This window comes from Crocodylus porosus, unplaced genomic scaffold (assembly GCF_001723895.1).
Source record: "Crocodylus porosus isolate Cpor-Errol unplaced genomic scaffold, CroPor_comp1, whole genome shotgun sequence".
In the NCBI taxonomy this organism is placed as follows: domain Eukaryota; kingdom Metazoa; phylum Chordata; order Crocodylia; family Crocodylidae; genus Crocodylus; species Crocodylus porosus.
The window spans coordinates 10,149,104-10,174,856 of NW_017728928.1; the positions used below are offsets into that span (position 1 = coordinate 10,149,104).

Consider the following 25,753-nt stretch of genomic DNA (forward strand, 5'->3'; position numbering starts at 1 on the left):
ATGTACACAACGGGAATGTTGCATGGGGGGAGATCCCATTTTCACAAAGTGAGGCAGTCATTTAAAAGCTAGTGCTTTTGTATAGGGACGATCCGATATATATATATATATATATATACACAATGAAACAAGCACCATCATTACACTTAAATGGCACGCAGTACAAATATTCTAGGGATTAGGCAAGCAAAAGAGCATGCTGGCCACATGCCCTTGCAGGTTTGCATTCTGGGAATTGTATTCCGCTACCATCAGGCATTCAAGCACTAGATTTGTTGCAGAGATTTTGACTGAAAGGAAACAAAAGCATCGTGATTGTTTCAAAATCAAGCCCTCCTGAGATTTCCAAGGCATCTGTTTTGGTGGAAAGAGCAATGAATACCATCTGGAAATGTCTATAAGGAATGGACCCTGCCCTTACCCCACCCACCCGTCTCTAAAGAAAAGATAGTTCAGGTTCTTCAAGTCTGTCCCAGTACAGTTCACCTACTTGTTTCTTAATCTGGCAGTATGATCTGTAACATATGCCCACCTACAGAATACCATAATTCTCACATCCATTGCATCCATTCCTTTAGAAAGGCAGAATGAAGAAAAAAGACCTTTTCTTACAGAACTTAACTGAGTAGCAGCAGCCAGGGACTGGGAGCGAAGCCTGCTCGCTGTGCTGCTCTCTGTGAATCGCCTGCAAACTCTACTCTTGCTTTTGCCCAGTAAGCAGCGGAAACCGTTTGCTGTTTTTCCTCGCATACGGTGTGCCCTGCAATTTTCAGCAGCTCGTTTTTGGAAAAAAAAGTTGTCGTATGTGAGAAAACATGGTAGCAGGAAGTACGGTGGACACTCTCAAGAAAGACTGAATGAGACGGGTGTAAAAGATAAAGGGGGGAAATCTCACTCTCTGGCATACACCTGCGCTAGTTGGCAGGTACGGGGCAGGGTAAGGCGATGCAACGCTCTCGCATCCTACACAGCAGCAGAGCCAAGTTGGAGCCAGTAATTGTTGCGGTCAGTGACGGTGCTTCTTTTGAAAAGGACAGCAAGGTGCAATTTAGCAGGAGATTCCCCCACATTGCTCTGAGCCACTTTCCCCTGCGCTGGCAAGTAGGGTTTGGGATCCATCATACACCAGTGTTCAAGAGCAAGAGATATTAGTTGCAGCCATGTTGGGCTAAAGGCATAGGCAGACAAAACTCTTGGGGTAGAGGCATTATTTTTTATTAGACCATTGCAAAAAACATTTTAATTTGCAAATAAAGATTTTTTTTTTTTGCAACTGTCAAGTCAGTCTAATAAAAGATATTGCCTCTACTCCAAGAGTTTTGTCTGCCTAAGAGCAAGAGATGCTTTCCAGTGCTTCAGAGCTTGAAAACAAGCGTAAGGGTTTTACTCTCTCATTCCTAGGCTAAAGATTATACATACATTTTCTATCTATCCATAAGAGCAGTCATCAGTTCTGGATGCTTTTTTAACCTCAATAATGAGAAATCAAAATCTCCTATTTAATGCACAACAGGGGTTCAAGAGTTGGGGTTTTTTTTATATCCTATTATTCATATGCAATATGCATTAGAAACTTGTGGGCCTGATTCTGGCCTCTTACTTGCTGTTCATCAGCATAGCTCCACTCTCTTCACATTTACCAGCACGTAAGTGGGAGGAGAAGGTGGGAAAGTCTAGTCATATATTTTTCTTTACAAACAATGCAGGGGTTTGGCCAAAGCGTACTGACTGAGCACTACCTAAAGACGGAGACACATCTGAACTGTGTGATTTGGGCCCACCTCCAGCACACAGAACTCTTTGCACCATACCAGATGTGAAGACTTGGTTGGGATCTCTACCTCAGGGCATATCTTTTCATAACAGACAGTAGGGAATACAACTCCCAACGCACCGTACACCCAGTCCTTCATCACAGAATTCGTGCACGTCCCCTATTAGCAAATAGGCAAGCCAACCCCCTCTTCACCCTCCACCAGAGATCCTCACCATAGGATAAAATAATGAGAGCTGAGAATCCACCTTGATTTGCATGGGATTGGTACATCCTTTGGGGCTCTCAGGCCTATCTCCACCATTACCACCTGTCCACGCAAAGAGGTCTGAGGAAGGGTGTTGGCCTGGAGCTATCGTCTTCATTTCCATCTCCAGCTCTGCTTCTAGCTCCGCTTCTTCCTTAGCTTCCTTGTTGCTCTCCTCCAAGTGCTTCATGAGCACTGCAATCACCACGTTCACCAGGACAAACTGGGCTGTCAGCACGAAGGAGACGAAGTAGATGGGTGAGATGACTGTGTTGTAGCAGGTAGACTCCTGGTCACAGTCTCGCAGTGTGTCCTGGTGACAAGGGGGAAAATGAGTTAACTGGGAAATCTCCAGTCAGTCGTGTGGGATCCGTCCCTGCTGGATGAGGGGATACTCTTCCAGTTGGCATGCAGAGAAGACCAGGCCCGCTGCATGAAAGATTTTCAGATGTGCTTGGAAAGACAAACCATGCACCAACAAAACCATGCCCAAGATCTTGGGTAGTATTATCCCAAAGATCAGACTGGCAAGAGAAGGCAGCACTAACAGCATCTTGCCCTTTTTTCCATAAGTAGTGTGCATCGTATTTCTCATTGCCAATAGGTGTAGCATTAATAGCTGGGTAAGGGCACAGGGGTGCACAGCAAAATGTGTGCATTGGGGAAGAGGCAGCATTAGAAATACTGCCCTGTGCACAGGTCCAAAGGAAACTCCTAGTTTCAGTATTTACAGTAGATACTGGCTACCTACTCCTTTAACCTGTTCATCTTGGCTCCTCAATTCTCTATATCTTCTTCTACTTGTTAGAGACTCTAGACTCCTTTACTAAAAAACCCTTAACATATGCTATTCAGTTGAGATAGTCTCCCACTCCTTCAACCATTGCCCCAGGAAAAGCCTGGGAATATATGATGTATCCTGAGGACCTGCAAACCCAAGCACTACTGCAGGGGTGGGCAAAATGCAGCCCGCGGGCTGGATGCTGCCTGCCAGGCCATTCTATCCAGCCCGTGGGGACCCTAAAACATAAAATTAATATTTATCTGCCCTGGCTGCCTGTTATGCGGCCCTCAATGGCTTCCCAAAAAGCGGCCCTCCACCCAAAATAGTTGCCTGCCCCTACACTGCTGTGTTGGAAGGGGAAGAAGAAAATGCCAAGTCTTTATATCTACTGACTGTCACCGCCTGAGTGCCCCCACTGATCTTGGTTGTTTCGGAGGAGACAGAGACAAGCGAGGATCTCTTACCTTCATTATCCCATTCCAGTTGTCTCCAGTCGACACTCGGAAGAGAGTCAAAAAGGCCATCCCGAAGTTTCTAAATGTTGCATGCCGCCCAAGACCCTCGCAGGGGTGAGTATCATCGCACTCTGTGAGATAAACCAGAAGAACCTCCATTAAATGCCCGCTCTCTCGTATGTCCCCTTTGCACAGCGACATCCCTTCAATTCCTGCAACTGTGATGGAAGAAGTGAGGAACTCACCAAGATCTCCAAAGAGCTCCACTCCAAGAGCTGCAAATATGAAGAACAGCAGCATGAAGAGAAGACCCAGGTTGCCAACCTGGAAAGAGGGGGGAAGAAAAAAAAAAGGAGATGTGTCGGGGGAAGAGGAAGATGAAGACATTCACTGTTTTTTTCCTCAGACCGGTTTCTTGCTAAATCCTTTAATCCAAAATTTAAACTGCCTGAATGAAGAAATGACCCCAGTAAGAGGTAGGCAACATCTCGGCTTGCACCTCTGAAAGGAAACACATGTCCCTAATGACAAAACAGAGGTAGAGAAGAGCATCTCTGTGTCATAGAGAGTTAGCTCTGGGCCTGGCAAGATCTCTCCGATAAGGCAGTGGGTTACCTGAGGCAGGGCTTGCATGACTGTGTCCAGCAGGGCTCTCATCCCTACAGCCATCTTCAGCAACTTCAACACTGCAGAAAATATGTTCACAATATTATTGCTGCAGCATGAGCGTGGAGACACGGATGTATCCCTTTCAAAACAGCCACAGATTATAGAGATAGAAAGATCTGCTGAGCATGAAATTATGTCACACTTTCTCCATTAGTGACTTGAGTTCAAGACCTTGCTATAGAGCTCTTGGTTGTCTGAATGCTGCTAGGATCTGGTACATAAAAGCATCCTGCATGCTGAGCCGCCAGGAAAGAATTGCTACTCTCTCTCTCTTGCTGAATTGGGCAATTTTGACACAATGCTAGGAATGTAAGAATGACCTTTTCTTCTGACGGTGACTATTGCCACTGAGTGAAGTAACCAGGTTTGGAAAGGTCATGCACCAGATGCACATTCCTTTCAACTTCTGCTTACAGCTAAACAATTACCCAGCCAAATTCATCCCAGAGATTTCAGTGGTGTTTATACTAGGAAAAAATTGGTCCATTATGTGCATCTCCAGTGGAGTTCTTCATTTCAGTGCTAACACGCACGTCTAGAAATATCTTCTTCCATTCTCTGACCTCTATCCTTTTCTTCCTCTAGCTACCTTTTGAGTGTTATCACTGCTTGATTTCATGTGCATTATACATACTCTTTTCTACCCTCCCCCCCCCCCCAAAAGAGTTTCCATTTGGAAACTGCATACACTCTGCCCTTTTGAAATGTACCTAAAGTGCAGAAAATTCACCCTTCTCTTGATTTTTTCTTTTCAGCCTCAGCTACATTTTATCTAAGTTCTGTTCTTTATTTTCCTCGGTTATAACTTTCATAACAGTACTTTTGCACTACAAAAATGCCCTGGTGGGTCATCCTTAAGCAGTTTTCAAACATTAGGGGTCTGAGCACTTGCAACTCATGCTGACATAATCGGGAGTCTGCGTATGCTCTCAGTTCTTTTGAAAATTAGACCCCAACGCAGTACTGGCCTGGGTACAGGCACCAGTTACTGTGGGGCAAAACAGAGCCGGATTTTAATGTACATTATCTGCTCCCCTATAACTATCCACATGCTTGCTTTTACCTTGCAATAAAAGGAAGTTAAACCATGATGATACCCTTAGCCCTCAAGCCTTACAAAGATGGCTGGTGTTTTTGCCATTCTGAAGATACAGGTGGGAGCAAAGTGAATGAGACAAGTTCTCCCACCCTGTAGGGGAGAAGGTACTGCAGTAAAGGAAATTCACTTTATTAGCCATCTTGTTTCATCCAGTCAACCCCCTCATTTGTGTCCTGAAACCCCCATTTGACTCCCGGGTATTTGAGACACGCTTGATTTCACCGGCGTGCCATGTTTTTGCTTTCCTTGGCTTCCCCATCAGTTGCATTTCTAGCGAATTAGCCTCATTTTTTAGATCTAGATCTGTGCAAGCTCTTAAGAAATACATAGCCCAGCTCCTTGGCTCTTCTTTGTGTTCCTTTGTTTACAGCTTGTTGATGCCAAAAAAAGCATACTGTGATGGGGACGCACCGCACGGTTATTTCCCAACATAAAAGCATGCTACGGAGGGCATGCTGCACCTCAGATAAGACCAACTTGTGCATTGGCTCTGTCTTACCTCGAGCAATCCTTAGGACCCTCATGATCCGGATAATAGTGGGGTTAATAGGCAACGATGCATTCACCTCGATCTCTTCCAAAGTTATACCCATGATAGACAGCAGCACTATTGCCAGGTCTAATTGGTTCCATCTGAAGACAACACAAAGTCAAGCTTAACATACTAAGGGTATTGGGCAATGGGTGCCTTTTTATTTTAATTTTTTTTTTTGGTTAATTCCAGTCATTTCAGTGGTGCTGTTGCTCACAAACTCAAATGACTCCTGAAACATTTTTGAGGAGTATACAAAACAGCTGGTAGGCTAGAGAATGAACCAAATCTGAAGCCCTTGTTCACTCGCTGCAACAAACATAAAACTAATAAAACCCAAGCCCGAGCCTCATGCCCACCACAATGCAGACATCCGGCAAACACCTGCATCCTTCATTCAGACATTTCCCATACAAAGCAACTCACAAAGCTCGACGGGAGTTTTGCCCGTGTAGAACCGGTGGGATTTGACCTAGTTGTTACATCACAACCACGGGGGACCGATGGAGTGGTACCAGCGTGAGATGACAGGGAAAAGCACCTCAGAAAGATTTGTGTTGGATCAGACGGAAAGGTTGATCACGACACTGATGTCAGACTAGTGACATGTAGGGGTGAAATGATTTCCCCGGGTACGTGAAAGTCTGACATGCTCTCAACAGTCATCTCGAGGAAGAAGAAAAGCGAGAGAAGGAAGGAGCAGGGAGGCAGCGTTAAATGGATAGATATCGTAATTCCCGTGCTGACAGAAACTAATGCCTAGCATTCCTCCAGGTCTGTAAATCACATCACGGGCCCTCCCCGGCGGGGGGGGGCGGGGAAGATCTCCTCGGATGCTAATATACAAAGAATACCAGGCTAGATATAGGCCCAGGGCTCTCACAAGGCCAACGCGTCAGCGGCACAAGTTATCTGTCAGCTTGCAAGAGGGCGCAACTGGACACGAAGCAGCAGCTTGCACCGATCTGCTCTTCAGCAGCTATGTAAGGAGAGGCCCCAGCCCTGCTTACGCTGGCACTCTCCTTTTAGCCGCCTCTCTGCTTAGGAAACCCTCCCACAGGGCCTGATTCTTTTGGCACAAGTCGAAATGAGCTCCGCTGAGGTTGTTAGGGATCCGCTCGTATCAAACACGGGTGAGAAGAGAACAAGCCACTCGCCGTGAAGTTTGCACTCATTTTGCGCACCCACGGAAGCCAAATGAGTGCACCATGCCCTCCTTCACACGCTCGCACCATTTCTCTAAATCAGGGCCTGATTCTCCGCTCGCAGAATCACACCACTGAAGCTGTGCTGGTGTTCAACTAGCGTCAGCGAGAAGAGCATCAGGGCACAAACGCACAGCTTTCACCAGCGTCTGCATCACTGCAGAGTTTGGGGCCATTATCTCTGGAGACCCTGCTGCTGTCACAGACCGGAAGGATTTAACCTTTGTTACCTGTCTTGAAAGAACCGGCGAAACCCAAAGGCAATTAGCTTGAACACCGACTCCAAGACAAAGATGACAGTGAAGATGTAATTGCAAATCTTCAGTGCTTCATCAAGAACCTAAAATAGAGACACAACACTGAAGTTAGATGCTAACTTGCCTGGACAGTTTTGCTGGTAGCCAACCTGCCCTTTTCCTGTTTTATGCATTAAGAAATGGAACCAAGCCGCACCTATGGCTCAGTTTGGTGTGATGGCCATCCCGCAGAAACTTAGCTGGAAGAAATCTTTCCCCATAGGCAACTACAAACTGCAATTTTGTCTAGCCCCTGCCTAGGAAAAACAGTTTTCCCCAACACAAAGCCTGTGTGTTGCTAGAGCCCCACGTGAGCCTCCACCTTGTTATCAGCAATGCAGGTTAAGGTTTGGGAAACATTTAAGGTGCATTTAGATGAGAATGACTAAGCTAGAAACAGAAGCACTTGCAGGCTTTAAGAGATGCAAATGCCTTTTCCGCCAGCTGTCTGCAGGGGGGTGAATTTGATTCACAGTGAGGGGAAGGCAGGCTAAATCACCCCTCTGCACCAGTGCAAGAGGCACAAGTTGGCTCTGAGCTTTCACAAGTTGTGTCCCAGACTACAGGACGTGCATAGTGCAGGCTATTGCATTTACTTCTCACCTAGAATTTTTGGCAAGGATGGGGAAAGTGCCAGGCAATATTAAACTGCAGTGTTTCTCCTCCCAGCTTGGGCCCTCTGGCTGTGACAGCTACAGAACAGCCGACTGCTAAGTAACATTAGGGGTAGCATTATCCCAGAGATCAGACTGATGAAGGCAGCAGTAACAGCATCTGGCTTTTTCTTTGTAAGTAGTGTGCATCGTATTTCTCGTTGCCAATAGACGCAAGAGTAATACCTGGGTAAGGGACACTGGGGGGGGCGGGGGGGTTATTATGTTGTTAAATTTGTTGATACAATGGTGAGTGAGGTGATGGTACACTGTGGTTTACTGGGAAATAATACAAGAGGTTGCCACAGAATGGACTTTTCTTCCAAGGGGCCTGCAAGGTGAGAGGTGTTGCTGCAGTGCCTGGGTTATTCAGTCTCTTCTAAAGATCACAGAAAATGAGGGTTGGAAGGGACACTCAGGAGGTCACATCTAGTCCAACCCCCTGCTCAAAGCACGACCTTCCTCAATTATATCATTCCAGCCAAGGCTTTTCCTAGCTGGGTCTTTAAAACCTTCGAGGATGGAGAGTCCACCACCTCTCTGGGTAACCTGGTCTAGTGCTTCACCACCCTCCTAGTGAGAAAGTTTTCCCTAATATCTAACCTGCATCTAATTTCCTAATATCTAAACTTCCCTTGCTGCAACTTGAAACCGTTGCTCCTTGTTCTGTCATCTGCCATCACTGAGAACAGTCCCGCTCCAACCTCTTTCAAACCCCTCCTTTCAGATAGTTAAAGGCTGCTATTAAATCCCTTCTCAGTTTTCTCTTCTCCAGACTAAATAATCCCAGTTGCCTTAGCCTCTCCTCATGTACCCCAGCCCTCTAATCATTTTTGCTGCCCTCCACTGGACTCTCCCTAATTTGTCCACATTCTTTCTGCAATGGGCGGACACAGTACTCCAGATGTGGCCGCACCAGTGATGACTAGAAGGGAATAATTGATCTGCTGGCAACACTCCTACCAATGCAGCCCAGGATGCTATTAGCCTTCCTTACAAGGGCACACAGTTGGCTCATCTTGATGTCTTGCAAACTGTGACCTTGATTGGGTCTGGCCCTTGGGCACAAAAGGACTAAAGGGAAGAAACCAGGAACCTTACTTTTATACTAGGCCCCATCAGAAGGACAGATGCTTGTTACAGTGTTTGAGGCCCGCATCAATGCAGTCCTCCCAGGCCTGTCTTGGCAATCAAACTGAAGTTTAGTCTCACTGTGCTCCTGTGCAAAACTAAGCCAGTCTCTCAGCAGCAGAGAATGCCTTCGCTTCATAGACAGTAGTTGTGATCTCTGGAGCCCGGTACTTATATGCCTATCACACCCCTCTCCCCATGCAGGCTGTGGCTTCAGGACCCAATTTTGCTCCAAATATTAATCAAAGAGAAATTGCTTCACATTGCCACTGAAATACTTCCATCTCTGGGGAAGAAAGCTGCAACTATTAAGAAGCCCATTGCAGTACTATGGAAAAGTGTAACTCTGTGCCAGGGGGAATGTGTACAGCCAGAACTGCACTGGCAGAATGTAATTAGCCAAAGCAGAATTTGGCCAAGAGCTATTTGATTAAACTGCTTAGGTCTCTGTTCACATTGCTGCACTACTTGCAAAAATTGCTGGTCATTACTCAATAGTGACATGCGCTGGATTTCAACCAGTGACCTAATGCCAAATGCCTCCATCCATATCTCATTACCAATTTCAGCATCAGTATCCTGGGGAGCTGCAATTTGAGATCTCAAGTTCTCAAGAGCACAGATCTCTTTAAATATCTCCAGGATGATAATCGCAGCGATGATCAGCCATCCAAGCAGGAAATATTCACTTGGGCCCTGATTCAGCAAGCTATGTAAGCACATGCATAACGGGATGCAAACCTGCAGTGTTCTTCACCTCAGTGGGACCCAGGCTGGGCGTTACTACCGTACATATCGAATACTGGGGGCTTTGATACAGGATCTGACTTCCCTAAGAGGGAAAAAATGCACCTAACATATTTGTAACACAAGTACAAACATAGCTATGATGCGACTCTCATAAGTAACATACCCTAGAGTGTTTCTAATACAAGTTCCTTAGCTAACGATCTATTTTTCAGAGGAAATAACTGAATCGTGTAACACGTTTTCCTGTATTTAAAGGTGACCTGCAAGGAAAAAAGAAATTGGGCTTGTGCCTTTTATTTTCTTGGCTGCTTTATGATGGGCTGGGAGGGTATTGTTTTCTCCTTGGGGCTTGTTTTTTGTTGTTGTTGTTACATTAGACATTCGGGTTTTGTCTAGCCTCAAAGGATAATTCACCCCTATTGTGTATTGTATCCATTCATTCTGAAAGCGGCTAATAAAAATAACTACAATTTATACTGCAGAAGCGGCCATTTCCATCTCATTCTTACGCACACGGTGCTTGGCATTTCAGTACAAGTTGCTTTTATTATCAGAATCTGCCCAAGACTAAGGAGGCTGCTATATTAATACATTAACTATCTGATTGCTGGAGGTGTCAGCTAGCCCCAACTCCGGCTAACGAGTCAACAGTAATTCCAAGTGCTCGGTGCCTTTGAAAGCCAGGCCCTAGCAGTATCGGTGCCACGTAAGAGCTGGGGGCGCTGAGGGACAGAGAGATCAAACAGCCTGTCGAGGCGTCAAAACTAGGACCAGAAGCCAGCACCCTGGGCTTTCACTCCTCCGCGTTCCCACCCAGTCTGAATGGCGATGGCTTCCTGATCCAAATCAGCGCGGCGCTGACCGTGCAAGACCATCACCCAACAGCCGCGGGTCTGACAAACCACGTCAGCCCTGGGCCTGCCCGTCTTTGGTGTTCAGTGAAAGGAGAGGAAGGGCCTTTCTTGTCCTTGCAACTCTGCTCATCCGAACCCCTGTCTCCCAGTACCTTGGGCTGCTGGTAGTGCTCCATAGCCATGGTGATCACGTTGAGGCCAATCACACCCGTGATGAACAAGTCCAGGTAATGGCTCGTGCACATCTGGTGGATCAGGAGCCGGAAGCGAGAGTAATCGGAATAGTAGGGTTTACACTGCGCTTCTAAAGAGGGAAAGGCAGAGCAGGTCATGTCTCTGGGTCTCAAGTGCTAATTCACCTTCACTTTCTCAACTCCAAAATTTGATGCATTTCAGACTGATTGCAATAAGGTTTTGCATTTTTGTTTTCTGGGCAGCATATTATTGTCTTTAATACATACCAAGGTTACTATCAGTTCCACTTAAACATCTTCAACATGACATGCACAACGCTCAGCCTTTCATTATTAGGGGTGAAGTGAGCACAGCGAGCACAATTGTAGGTTTAAAGAATGTTTTAATTGTTAGGAAATTAAAATGCTCTATTTTTTAAACTAGCTTCTTCCTCCTCCAAGTATCCAAAGAGCAAACTGAATGATCAGATATCATGGAAGGCTTGTATTAACAACGGCTTCAAAAATACGGGGACTTCAATGAATGGTCTTATTTGGAGAGGTAGTAACGAGCTTATATTATGCCCTTCGTGGTACACTGTGGACAGAACACAATTTAATACCTCAGCTGTCACAGCTCTGAAAAATATGGTTCATAAATAAAACTGATCCGTCATTTTGAATGATTAGAAAATAATGGTCCTCCGCTTATAGGAGGTTACCGAAGCATCGATTTCGCTGCTGGATTCACTTCCATGTTCAGATGCATCAGGATGACACATGCTCTTTAGACCTCGAATGTTCCAGAAGATAAACTAATTTACTCACCTAACCTCTAATGAAGAAATGCCAAGGCCGAGGATATAATTCAGCACAATTTCCAAGGAGGCATTATAATGCAGATTGAAGTGGAAAGGACTGTCTTGAATATGTCAGAGTATAATATTACTCTTGTAATTAGATGATCAACTGGTTATGAAAATTATTGAGCTGTGAGAATTACATGCCTTGGTATTTGGTGCTGCTGAACAAATAGAGGGTTTGATGCATTACTCCAAATAGGACTTCGCACAGAAGGAAGCCGCAGTGTAAGTATAGGTTCTGGCTGCCCCCAGGGGAAACTAATTTTAGAAGATTAAATTTTGCTGGGGACAGTGTCCGCTTTGTTGATGGCTTTGACTGCAGAGTCACTGGCTATAGATTTAAAGTCATTATGTGCTTCTTGCTTCATAACTTGTGACCTTAAAATCACAGCATTTTTTTTTTTTTTGCATTTCTTCCACAGACAGGCTTTTCCCTTGCAGCTCAGGGATGGGAGAGACAAATCATTGAGCAGTTTGTTCGTTCGGTAAGGATTTGGAACTCCCAAATTCTGCTTTAGTATCATAAAATAAAAGACAGAGTTAATTTTCGCTTTCCGATCTGCAGCGTGCTGTAGGTGATCGGTACTGAAATGCAAAAGCATAATATCGAAGAAGAGGTCTATAAAAAATGAATTTTAATGCCGAGTCTATTGGGCGCTTACAAAAAGGCAGGCTAGTGGCTTGCTGACTCATAGGGCTTCGTCACAGATTTTAAAATCTGCATAAATCTCCATAAAGGCAAGATATCCTGATCACATTATGCTAAATTATGAGTAGCCAATTAACGAAAATGTTTGAATACAATTAAGTTAGGAACAGGACCTATTTATGAACCAAGTTCGAATTTCCAGAAACAAACACCATCATAATTAGATCACTTATTTCTTCTGTATTTATGTCTGATTCTCATTCAAAAAAGGAAAATGTTAATGCTTCTTCCCTTGCTTGCAGTGGCTTTACTTATGAATAATTACACTGGGATTCAAATGTTTCAGCTTTGATTGGCAGGTGATTCCAAATCCTACAGAATAGCACTGAAGCTGTTAGACTATAGCAGGGATTTACAGAGAGATTGTAAAATGTCACCTGTGCAGGAGATGTTGCACCAGGATTAGTTACGGCATGACCTTATAATCAGGGTTGCTAGTTGTCCATATATTTGCAAATCGGTTCCTTTTTACCTTTTTGGAGAACGTGCCCCTCTGCTTCCACAAAGTCAAATGCTTTTCCTGACTGAATTTGAAAGTTGGCGTCACAGGCACATCTTTTACATTAGTAATTTGCTGGCAGTAAATAGTTTATCCTCTGCCAGTAACTTTATTAATAGGAGTTTTGTCAACCCAGTTTATGAATCATACCACCTCTAGTTCTTCCAGTCTGAACATGCTGGTCATGCATATTAGTGAAATACAGTTATTACCTTGAAATGAACCACAAACAAAAATACCATGCTGCCTGTGGGCTACAAATTAATAGCTACTGTATCTAGGTAGGCAGGGAGCTTTTTGAACAGAGGCGTTGCTTTTCTTGCTGATGATATAAATTAGCCGTGTTTAAGATCATTTATACAGACTGGCGTATGCATATGTCATTGGCCATATGTAATTATCCAGGCGTAAAGTCCGTGCCGCCTATCAAACAGCATTGTTCCTATTTATTGCAGTAAAGAGCTAAACAATACCAACACCTTGGGAAATACAGACATCTGTTCAACTCCAGGTGGTGAACCTCACAACTAACACAACACCACATTACTGTACTGTTACAATACACTGTGTCAAGAACAACAAGAGCTCCAGATTAGTCTAGGTTATTACTGAAAAAGGTTAACCAGCTTCCTGACCCACACAGAATTAAAGGGGGGAGAAAAAGAAAAGAAATGGAAGAAGGAGAATGTAAGAGAATGGGGAGATGCAGCAAAAGCCTATGACAAAACATCTAGCAGGTAAAACAGGGTCTAAATCAAGCTGCTTCACTGTGGGAAAAGAGAAGGAAGAGACAAATATTTTGAAACGGTTAAATTGGAAAAAAAAACCCCAAACCCAACAAGCACCCTGGGGGCTGGGCAGTTGACTCTGAGCCTAGGGAGGTGGGTAATCCTACGACAGGTTGAGAGCTGGCATCAGAGTTCCTTTTTTTTTTTTCTTTTATACTAGGAAACAGTGCTTTCACTTCACTTGTCATGGCCACGGGGATTTAGGTGCCCAACCCTTGTTTTAGTTGACCATATGCATTGGCCCCTCACTCCGTGCAGTGTCATGAACAGGGGTCCCCATACCACTGTACGTGCCATGCAGTGGGGTCATATTGGCACATGAACCCCTCAACAAGAGCCTGGAAGTGGAGCACAGAAGACAAACAGGTGCAGGTTCAAGAGGGCCCTTGTTATACGTTACTGTGGGAGCGTGGTTTCCCTCGGAAAAGTAACTTGGTAAAAATGGCATTAAAGGACGCTGGGTTTATTGCCGAGCAGGGGTGCGGGCAAACAAGCACGTACACTCAGCCTGGCATCTGCAAGCCGCGTGCCGCTCTTTCCGCCGGCCACGAAAATGGCCCGGTTAGAATTTAGCAAAGAATCCTGCTCGTGGTGCGGCAGCCAGAATACAACCAAAGCCCCCGACTACTAGTCGCATTGCTCTGTGGGAGTAGGTGGCTACAAAATGTATTCGGGCGCTGGAGGGAGAAGGCATTCGTCCAAACGCTGCCATTTTTCCATAGTCACTTTTCGGAGAAGGACTGCACTGGGCGACGCAGCCAGCGGTAGGTGGAATTCACAAGAGAAGCAAGAATTCCAGCGGGACCCCCGGTCTATGGCAGGAGGATGCATTTCTTAGGGACAGAGGAGTATAGATTGGGGCCTGGACACCTGGGGGGAAAAAAAAAGCTTTGAGCCAAATCAGCAGCTGGATTTACAAACTGCGTGAAGACTGTTACTCGGTTAAAAATATTTTGCACTGAAGGAACGTCTACATCTAAACACATTGCTTTGTTCGCCTTTTAGGGCACTGGCTGGCACTTTTTAAGCAAAATGGCAAGTGATACGTTATTCCCACTGAGAAGTTTCAGCTGTGATCGGACGGAGGTGCAAAATAAATCTCAACTCAACACTGAGAAACAGCACAGGCACACAATACTCCATCTCATCTTCACATAAAAGTACAGGAAGCCCTTTGTAAAATGCAAAGACACACAGAAGTTCTCGGTTCTCAAATTCAGATTTCTCATCAAGCTCCCGCAGGTTTGCATCAATATTGATTCCCTAGCACCACACCTGGTTAGGCTCTGAAAGGCATCTTTCTATCCTTTCATTCTGATGGCTGCAGAGCAGCATGGCATATTCAATAATGCTGGTTCCAAATAAAAGACGACAAAAGGAAACACAAAGCACAGGTCTGACAATCACACACTTTTAAAGACAAACTGTATGGCTCTTTCTGAGTCTGCATTGGACAATGGCTGGTTTTGGAATGAGATCAGTGCATTAAAAAAAACAAATAAAAATGTCTTAGATATAGCTGCGGGTAACCAGAAGAGGAGTCGGATGCAGTGAAGATGCTTAAAACCAAAAAGAAAACCAAAAAGAAAAGGTCACCAAAGAACTCGACTCCCTTATTCCTCCCTCAGGCAGTGGCATCCAATCGAGGCGTGGAGGAGGGGTTTGCTAATGATAACTGGGAGGATGGATGCAAGGAAATAAAACTACAAAAAACAGCAAGGCTAAGGAGATTCAGGATTCAGTAAAGCATGTTGGGGCTCTCTCAGCCGGGACTTCCTCAAAACCTCTGCTTACCTAAAATGCCTGAACTGTTTCTCTGCAATGAATGAAAGGCCAGTGGGCTTCCTCTTGCACACTGTACTCCAGCAACACTCCCTCTCACTTCCCACGGGAGGTTTGCCTGACTGAGCGCAGCGGGGTGAGGACTCACCGTTTCAAGTGGTGAGGAACATTATGGGCACAGTTACGCAAATGCACCATTTCCACTGAAACTATCAATACGGTTATTTCACCCTTAACAAACCTTGACTTAGGCTAAAAGTCTTCCTTACAGTATGATTCAAGCAAAATAACTTGCCAGATCAAAGCTTATTCTGCAAATGAAACAAATAGAAGGAAAAGACTTGCAGCCCAAAAGCACTGTTCTGGTGAACGAATGAGTGAATGGATGAATGGATGGGGGGGTGTGAATAAGCACACGGGTTCGGGTGTGACTAGGTCCTCAGCTATCGGAGCAGAAGCTTGCCCTTTCTTTCCTGGCGAAGGTGCATTTTTTTTTTGTTTCACTGGATCGAAAAGAGCAGCCTGATGTATTAGGAGGTGTCAACTGTACAAGAGAAACTTAACAATTCTACTGAAGACAAGGCTGCGAAGGTGAACAGAGCTAAGTGGAAGTCAGGAAAACAGTTTCAAAAGCATTTTTTTTTCATTTAAATGCGAGCTTTTGGCAATAGATTTCAACAACGTTTGGAAAAAAAAAAAAGACGACTAGCCATAGTGGGGAAGTGTAGCGAGGGAAAAGGGGCTACCTTCACATGGGGGTCTCTGCTCCCAACGGAGTCAACGGACAACCTTCCCCTGATTCCCTAGGGCCTCGCATCTAGTCTGCATAGCAATGACAGCTTGGCGGCACTTGTTCTGACTGCCTTGTTGACAGGGATGTCAAGCCCTCCTTGCCAAAACATGCTCAGACCAATCTGAGGGCCATCTATGAGGCCATTTAATGGGAGGTGCCGGTGTACACAGCATCAAGTTGAGTAAGTCACCTCCACATAAGCTACTTCCTAAAGCTGTGCTGGATGGAGGGGAAGGTTTTGGAGCCCCATCAGGGAATATGCACATCTTCTCAAGGGACCACTGGTGTTCACACAGAGCACTCAGCCAGTCTGAAAACCCTTGTACCCTCCACAGGCGACTCAGAGCACGATGGTAATAATCCCTTCATCTTATCCATCTGGCCCTGGTGGAGCTGGGCATTAGGGGTTCTTGGGAGCTAACCACATGGACCCTAAGTTCCCCCTAAAGTGGGGGTGGGCAATTATTTTGGGCAGAGGGCCGCTTACTGAGTTTTGGCAAGCCCTCAAGGGCTGCTTGACAGGCAGCCAGGGGCAGACGCATATTAATTTTCTAAATGTTTTAGAGGCCCTGCGGGCTGGACAGAATGGGCTGGTGGGCTGCATCTGGCTCACGGGCTGCATTTTGCCCACCCCTGCCCTAAAGTTTTGCACTACTACTTTGCATGGGAATCTCATCCTGATTTAACTGCTCTGGCTTCTTCAAGCTAGATGCCATAAAGCTGAGGCTGGAGAAATACCCTACTCTTGCTGAAACCTGGGACTTGCAGAGGCACTGCTGCTGAATCCCCAGGAAATCCCAAAGTTTCTGGTCAGGAAGTTAGCATGGACCCTATTCAAAATCCAGTCGTTATTCTCCAAAATTTCAAAAAAAAAAGAAAACAAAAACAAACAAAGAAGGGAAAAAAGAAAGGCTGACAGTGCTGTAATGAAAATCAGAAAAATGACAAAAAATAGAGGGGGGGGGAAATATGATGAAGGTGCAAATTAAGGATTTGCAAGTGTTGGTCCCGAGTCAGGCCAGGAGACCTGCCAGCTCAAAAGATATACGTGTGCCATGAAGTGAGCAAACAAGACTTCCACCACACACAGTTTAGTGGGATGCCTCACAGCAGCATTGGCCAGCCGTTAGTTACACAGCACCGCCATTCAAGTGAGACGCGACGTTAAGACTTCCCAGTACCTTGCACTGCACTGGCTGAGCTCTCCATTATTACATCATCCAGCATTAGATCTAAAAGAATGAAATGATATTAATCATCCGGCAGGACACGCAACAAGATTTTCATTCCCCTTCCGCAGTTTCTACATTTCTCGCTTCCACTAGTCAGCTCGGCGCCGGTTCTGGCGCGGGCACGCCTTGCAACGTATGGTCCTGGCTATCCTTCCGGGCGCTAGAGTCGGGTATTCGATCTCCACCCATGCCAAACCAGTGGGATTAAATGGAGAGCCAGAAGCTCTTCCAGTTTATACCAGTGCAACCCCAGTGGGAATCAGTAAGATTGCATTGATTTAAATGACAGGAGTTTTCCGTGGGTGAAATTCACCCTAGCACAAGGCCTGTGCACCTCTTGGCCCCCAAAACTGGGTTTGAGTGAGCTGTAGGATTTCACCCTGGCAGAGCGCTGCCCATGTTACTCAGATGGATGCCGTATTTGCCTTGTAATCACTATGTTATTAGGCCCCCATGGCTTTGAGAAGAAGTGCAGGTACTAATATGTAAATAGACTCTGATTAAAAATGGTCACATGGTCAGTTAAGCACCCATGGCTGCCTAGGAAAAAAAAAAAATCATAAATCAAATTTGGCACTTGGTGACTGGCTGCCACAGAATTTCCCTCCTGCAAGGAACAGCAGACTTGAGGCCTTAATCTGGAAACGGTGGGCTGGTTACAATCGCATAATTAAATGCAAGGCAACGACAGCTATTTGTCATCAAGTGCAAAAGCCAATCGAAAAACCACATTTTTTTTTGAGCGGGAATTGAGAAAAATCTCGGTTCCAAAAGGCTTTGGAGGGGCTCGTGTCTTTCTCCAACAAAGCTTCGCTGAGTGTTTGGTATTCAGCAATGTTCGGTTCCTCCCTGGTTTATTGCCTCTTTAATTAACACTTGACAGAGCTGAATGCAAGAGCCACATGTCTAATGATATCTTGGGATTCTCTCCCACCAGGAAAGTGCCCATCCTCATGTCTTCTACCCATTTGGTTTCTTTTAGTATTATAAATAAGATTATTAATGATCTCAACTTTCCTTTTGGCCTAAGGAAATTTTAAAACATATGGTTTCCAAGACCATTTTTAATCAGGGACATTTGCATGCAACATGTAACTGCATTTTCCAAAGAATCTGAACTCAGTCAGTAATTGTGTTTGGGAACTCGAACCAACCTAAGCTGCTTTCTAGGCAAATTATTTGGAGGAATATTAGCCTCCACCGCATCAGCTGCACCCCATTTATTTGACGTTCAGCAGTAAAGTGCACGGGTATGGGTCTTACTAAACAGGCCTCCACCGTGACGGTAACTCCATAGTACTGACAATCTTGTAAGACTTAGGAAGGATTCGAGGCAATGTCTCTCCTTTGGTAGACCCAATGGTCTGAGCAGGAATTATGGATCCCATAATGCGCCCACAATGTTCCCTCCCTAGGCCCAGCTCCTGCAGTGAAATCAATGCAGACATGGGAATGGGACTGTACCCAGGCAGCTCTGACTGTAAGGCTGGGGTCTTGGCCTTACTTTGGGAAGGCACCGCGCATGGGAAAACACGAGTGCACTTCGTGTGTCAAGTCCTACTAACTTCAGGGGGGATCAAGTATATGCTTTAATGTGCTAAAGTGCGGGGCTGAAAAGGGATGGATCTGCATGCTCAAGTGCTTTCTAATTGGAGGCTTCAGTCAGCTGCACGTTTGTGCTGCGGTCATATACTTAACCTCATCACACCATTTATAAACCATTCAGACTGTTAAAAGAAAGAAAAGCAAACACTTAATATTACTGGCTTTCAGAACAGGCACCCAATCAGAGACAGACGCTTCAACAGTACTGGTGTCTGCCCAAGATAGAGAAGAAATGTGAAAAGAGAAATGGAGACTAGGGGCAAGGAGACTGAATGACAAGGGTAAGAGGAGTGAGACCATGAAGAACACAGGTATTTGAAAAGGTTCAACCAGAATAGAAAGCATGCAAGATGGGGAAGAGTACCTCTGACCTGTGACCTCTGACCTGAATGGCATTACCTGCTTTTTCAACCAAACAAAAACTCAAGTAAAAGGAAAAAGATCAGTCTTTTGAGATTTGTGACAGCGTGCATAGGCCTCATTTGCTCTCATCAATATAGCAAAACTAGGGCTTAAAATGTTTTAAGACAGCTGCAAGTTTCTGCGTCAAGCTCTGTTATTTGATTCAATTCACATCAATGATGTTTTGTCGGGTTAATTTATCTTCTTGAACTTTTGGGGTTGTTTTTTTTTTAAATCTGTATTTCTCAAGCAAGTACCTATAAGGGGTTCTTTTTTTTTTTTTTTTAAGCGTTTCTAGAATGGGACAGCTCCGTTACTTTATTACATCCTTGAATAGCACTGGCGCTACTTTGCCAATAAATAAACCTACTTGATAAATGGGACAGGTAACGTCGCTCTGGCATTACAAGGCTGTAATAAACCAAATAGTGAATCCAGTTATCAGCAACAGTGCTCGAGACTTGGAAGATTGATGGCACGGTCTGGCACTGTTGATCTTTGCAGCTGTCACTATTTGTGTAGTACTAAGCCTCGGCTATCGAAGAAGCTATGGATCTGCTTTATTTCTTAAATAACCTCCTGCAGAAAGGTTGTTGCAAATCATGCAGCCACTAAAAAAAAAAAAAAGTTTCCAGGGCTCCTTGCTCAGCCTACAATGGCACTATTTCCTTCATGCAGATTTTGTAGCTGGACATGCTTTTGGGGGGAGAATGATCACTGGATGCTAGGCAGGGAGATAGGGAATTGAGTCAAAGGTCAAGCAGGACTCAGAAAGATGTGGAAAGACTACCGACCAGCCATCTGTTTCTCCTTACTCCTTCTCTTTTTCTCCAGCCGGCGAAGCCTCTTTTCCTCGCGTCTCTTGGCTTCTTCCTCCTCCTGATGCTGCCGACACTTGTGAAAGTTCTCCACCACGACACCCACGAACATATTGAGGACGAAGAAAGCCACAATCAGCAGGAAGGAGATGAAGTAGAGGAGCATCCAAGGGTTATAGTTCATGACCGGCTACAGGATTGAGCGAGGGAGAGAAAGGGAGAGAAGGGGAGAGGGAGAGAGAGAGAGAGAAATGCCCATGGAATCACGATGAGCAGAGGATAGACAAACCAGAGTGGGTAGTTGGAGTAGTAAGGCCTGCTTTTTCAAAGTGGGTAGAAAATAAGATGCTCTACAGGCCCAAAAGGGACTGCCTGCCCATCAGAGCCCTTCCTTCACAAAGTTCAAACTGGGCACCCAAAAAATAACTAGTCACTGGACTACTGGAATCTCATAAACTAGTCTGACCAAGGAACGGGCCAGCAGCATCCTATACAACTGTCTCAATCATACTACCCTGCACATACCCAAAGCAGTGCTTTTCTCTTGAGGTGCTCAAGAAGCAGCTGGGCTCGCAACACCCCCCCACCAATCAGTTTGGTATTGCTCCCTGTGTTATAGCTCTGGAGAACACGACTGCAAGCACAGCCTGTGGGTGCAAAGACCTATTTGCAGTTCTTTCATGGCAGGGTTTCGCCCTGAAGTATGGTTAGTAGATGGGCTCAAATTTATTTCACTCCTTGCCATGCATTCTCTATGATACAAATGAAAAAATGATGGTAAAAATGAAATCTAGACCCAAACTGCACTGTGGTCATGGCTTTCGAAGACTACCAACTTGGGAAAACAAAGGGCGTCCTGTGGCCTCTTCAGGAATTTATTTTTAACAGCAGTTAACTGAGAAAATATACCTGCTGGTCAACTCCAACAGCATCTAGGCCATCGTACATGATGTCCACCCACCCGTCTTTGGAGGCCAGAACAAACAGAGACATCAGGGCCTATAAATGCAAGGAGAAAAGTTAGGTGCAGTGGGAAAAATGCAGAGCAGATACTTTCTCTTTACCTGTAACATTTTCTTTCTCCTTCCCTATTTTAAGAGTCGCATCACCTTGCCAAAACCAGGAAACTTTGATGTTCAAGGTTTCCTGGCAGCAAAAACTATGAATGTCAGATCCTGGTCTAGGAACAAGGGCTAATTTGAAAACCACAAAGCCAGGCACAAAGGCAGCTTCATTCACCCCCCCTGGGTTTCCACTGCTCACTACTAATTAGTCCCTACCATGCTGCTAAATTAAGGATGTGTTCCAGTGGCTGTTGTAAATGGATGAGATGTTAGGTGGCACTGAGTACAGAGCGTCCAGCCACATTAGACAAGTGCTACTGCTGGATACATTGAGTTTGTTATGTAGCAGTGAAGCAATTAGATGCTCCATGAAGCCGCACATGCTTGTTTGATTCCAAAAGGAATTGCATGCACACGGCAACTGGGATTTACAAATGCAGGATGTGTTTGTGCGAACTGGATATTTATAGTGGCTGCTAAATTCTCTGCAAGAAAATCCTGTGGGAAATTATACATAGGTTTTTAAATCAAGGAGGCAAAGGAGCAAAGAAGCAGATTACCATTCCATTAATACCTGGCCGAGATTATCAAAATTATACTTGTGCCGGACCCATTTGTAGCTGGCTTCTGCGCAGTCCGATTTGTTTGTAATGTTTCTGGTATCCTCCCCCTGGCAGACAAAAAACTTCCCTTTGAAAAGCTGCAAAACAAACAAAGAATAAGAGGAAACAGGAGGCCCCACAACGCCCTTGGGGAACAGACATTTCTCTTGGGACACTCTGCGCAGCCCACATGGATCGGACCAAGAACAAAAGGCAAAAGCCTTGTGATCTTAGGGCACCTGAGGCAAGAAACGTGCACAACCACATTGGCAATATAGTTCAAAAGTATCGAAGGAGAAGCAGCTTGAACGCCTGGTCTAATTGAATTTTCGGTACCTAACTTAGAGGCTTCCCTGCACAGTTGTGTGGGTCGGTGCGCTGGGATCCAGAGCCTTTTCCTTCTAGGTCACTGGTCCCAATCCAGCTGCCCTGGCTAACAGCTAACATCATGCCGCGACTGTCTAGTAGTTTCTGAGAAAGGAGTGTGGCGTCCTTCAGCTAGCGCCGTCTGCCACAAGAGATGATGTCTGGCTCTTGTCCTCATAGGTCAGAGTAGGAAATGGTGGAGGGCTAGCTTCCCTGCTGCTGTGATGGACCTGTTTGGTGGATCAGTGAGACTTTTGCCTTTGGGACTGTCAATCCAGCAGCTTTTGGTGGCTGCGTGCTGCTCTCCATCAATCATTAGACAGCGCTGGAAGTGCAATCTGTAGAGGAGCCTCTGCTAATAGTCCCTTTTGCAGAGCTAACGAATTGGATCCCATTGTTCCTGGGTGCTTGATCCTGATCTCGCTTCTTCTGGCAAAAAGCCATGGGCTCCCAAGCAATTACTCCCAATTTACACTGGCGAGGGAAGCATCAGGCCCCCAAGTGCTTAATTCTAGACTTGTCACTTTGTGCACAGCAGAACAAAAACCAGCAGTGCATGATTACTGCTTGGGACTTGGTGATTGATGGTAGTCGAATGGCTGGCATTGGAGGCTGTGAGACATAAAGGAAAGTCTGTTCTGCTGAGTGACAGAAACTATTGACATTAACTCTCACTGCTTTCTTGTGGCAGGGCACCCTGTTCTCCAGGCTCTTTAAACACAATCTGGATAGCTGAAGAGAGATGCCGACCCTTTATGCTCTGTGGTTCTAGTCCAGCCGTGCAGGAAAAGCAAAAGCAGCAGCAGCATGCTTGTCACTAGAAGGACAGGGATGCTGCTTCTCAGAGCTAATAAGCCTCTCCTATAAGCACAAAATGTTTATATCTGGGAAGCCTAAGTATCCCCACAGTCTGCCTTCTATAGAGATAGATTTTCTAAATTAAGTAGGAAGGTGAACACTGCTTTTAATATATTGCCCATGAATATAATATCTTCATAAGCAGGGTCATAATACTATTCAGATGGGCACAGTTACACAGCTACAAACTGGATTCAAAACTGAAAGGGCCCAATTTGCAAAACTGCTGAGCACTGGCTGTTCCCACTAAGTTCAATTAGAGTTGCAAATTCTCAGCACTTGTGCAAATCAGAGGTGCCAGGTTTTACCAATTATCCCATTCCTACCCTTGGTAAATAAGTGACCACCCGCATGCTACCATACACCTTGTCATAATGTACAGTCATATAATTACAACAGTGTTGGTGCCCAGTGGGAATCACATAGCAATAGGGTTCAGGAGATCTGGGTTTGATTCCAGGCTCTTGCAAGTAGCTCCTGTGTGATCTTAGACAAATCACTTCAGTTCCCAGTGTTTCTGTTTCTCCTCCCAGGGTTTGTTTGGTCTCATCTATGTCAGCTATAAGCTGTTGGAGCAGGGCCTGTGTATTATTATGCATATGAACAGTGTCTAGTGCAGTGAAGTCCCATTCTCAGCTGGTGTCTCTAGGCAGCAGAGTACTGAATTAAATAAACAGTCTTTTTTAAGAAAGCCACCATTGTATAATAGATGACTGGGCCCTAATAACATAAGCTCAGAACCACAGTTTTGATCTCCATTTTCTATTTACGTAGGGAAAAAAAACCCCACACCGTGATGATGCAGAGTAATCCACAGGTTTCCTTTTCCATAAGTTATGGCTTTAATCTTGCAGATCTTTGGTACGCAGACCTTGCACGGATGTCACTGGGATTTCAGTCCCCTGCAGGATCAGTCCTAATGCTTCTATCTAGTGCTGGAAATGTTTCAATAATTGTGACAACGTATTGTGAGACGGGCAGAGCCATTGGGGAAAAAATGATCACAATTAATGGAAAGGAAATTCAAAGAGCTCAGTGCAAGTGTTGTCATCATAAATCCTGATATTATTTTGTTTTATGGGATATGCTTACTTTTATGGTCCAGTTTAGTGTAATAGATAGATGCTGTTATACTGCAGGGCTAAGCCAGTCTCGTTCCTGAAATGGTTATGGTGGGGGTGGTATTTCCTCTATTTCAAACACTACGTTTTTAAAATTATTTAAATAACACAGTCATATAACACTGTTATGTCCTACTATGAGCCAATTTCTAAATTGGCTTGGACAAATCAAAAAAAGGTGGTGTTTACGCTGAAATATTCAACAAATGGGATTTCTTCCTTTCAGCTGATTAGCGAGCTATTATTACAAAATGAGAAGTATGGGGGTGTCACTGATCAGATCCTGGTGGTGCCCTTCCGTCAATTCCTTTAATCGGTAAAGGTTTTGGTAGGTGGTTCCTAGGGGAGGAAGCGCGGCCATGCCTAGATTAATGTAGTAGCCAGCACTGGGGTCATTCACTAAGCCATGGAAAAATGTTGCCCTGCTGCTTGCATGTTGGACGCACAGTTATACCAGCCTTTGGGTCCCTGTCATCCTCACAAATTAGATAGATAGCAGATTGGAAACTATGCAGAAGTTATGGATTCAAAAAAGGGACGTGCATCTTCAGAGGCAGAGAGAAACTTGGACAGATCCGGGAAGAGGCAGAACCCCTCCACACTCACTGCCACTCCAGGTAGAACAAGAGGTGCACATGTGTGGAGCGTCGTGTTTGGGACTTGAGCATTTTTCACTGTGGGTTGGACAGGGCTGCAACAATATCTCACCATGGACAAGGCTGCAATGATGCGAGATTTGCACTTTTCAAGACATTTCAGTCACAGAAATGACCTCAGTGACATCTCCCATTTAGTTGGCCCCTGGAAACTCCTCCAGTGCACTTTGGTGCAAGATATTCATTGTTTTGGGGGAGTTTGCCACTGTTTCTGGCTTTTCGTGAACAGCACAGAGTCCTGTAGGAAACCCACCTGGACTCCTAAGATCCCAAAGATGATGAAGAAGGCACAGCAGATGACCACAATGTTCCCAATGGGTTTAAGGGATGACATCAGAGTTTCCACCACGAGCTTCAGTCCTTGCGCACGACTAATGACCCTTGGGGGGCAAATGGATAGAAAAGCCAGTTAACCCCATCTTTGGAAAGCTCACCTGAAACCTTCCATGTGACACAAGGCACAGAAGTAAAAGCACAAGAAGAACAGCTGTTTCAAATGAGTGGCCCAAACCCAAGAAGTACAAGCAGCTATGGAAGAGGAGACCCCTCAGAGAGGCTGGAGGAACTTGTATATGGAGAGAGCAAGAAGCTAGTCATGTACTTACAGCCAGCTCCAAACCTGCTTAAATCCACATAAAGGCTCCCAGTAACTACAGCGGGCTTTGGGTCAGAGCCACGGAAAGGAAAATCAAGAGGCGTCCCCCTGCTTCTTTCTAGCACCGAGTTACATACACCAAACCTGCCCTTGTGAATCACCAAAAGGAAGGCAGATCTAATTTTAGTAACTTCTGCCTGTATAGCACCCTCCCCTCCACCCTGCCCGAGCAAGTCTTTTGTTTCCTACCTGACCATTTTGCAAAGCTCTCAGTTCTTGCATTTTCTTACAAACAGATTTGGCACCAGATTCCAATCCCAGGCATCAGCTGTGGTCCCGCTGGCCTCTTCACTGATGCCAGAAGAGGAAATGATTGTT

General features: G+C 45.2%; 1 protein-coding gene across 1 annotated transcript in view; it reads right to left on the reverse strand.

Annotated features, from left to right (window-relative positions):
- Nucleotides 1–25,753, reverse strand: part of CACNA1G (calcium voltage-gated channel subunit alpha1 G) — a 230,784-nt gene that overhangs the window by 105,662 nt on the left and 99,369 nt on the right. The window contains exons 20-31 of the mRNA XM_019542480.1: nt 25,034–25,160; nt 21,752–21,877; nt 21,023–21,112; nt 20,111–20,303; nt 17,238–17,288; nt 10,602–10,753; nt 6,996–7,105; nt 5,528–5,661; nt 3,876–3,946; nt 3,506–3,584; nt 3,270–3,391; nt 1,990–2,334 (exon numbers count right to left, since the gene is read on the reverse strand). Coding sequence (XP_019398025.1) covers nt 1,990–2,334; nt 3,270–3,391; nt 3,506–3,584; nt 3,876–3,946; nt 5,528–5,661; nt 6,996–7,105; nt 10,602–10,753; nt 17,238–17,288; nt 20,111–20,303; nt 21,023–21,112; nt 21,752–21,877; nt 25,034–25,160 — 1,600 coding nt within the window. The remainder of the gene's footprint in view (nt 1–1,989; nt 2,335–3,269; nt 3,392–3,505; nt 3,585–3,875; nt 3,947–5,527; nt 5,662–6,995; nt 7,106–10,601; nt 10,754–17,237; nt 17,289–20,110; nt 20,304–21,022; nt 21,113–21,751; nt 21,878–25,033; nt 25,161–25,753) is intronic.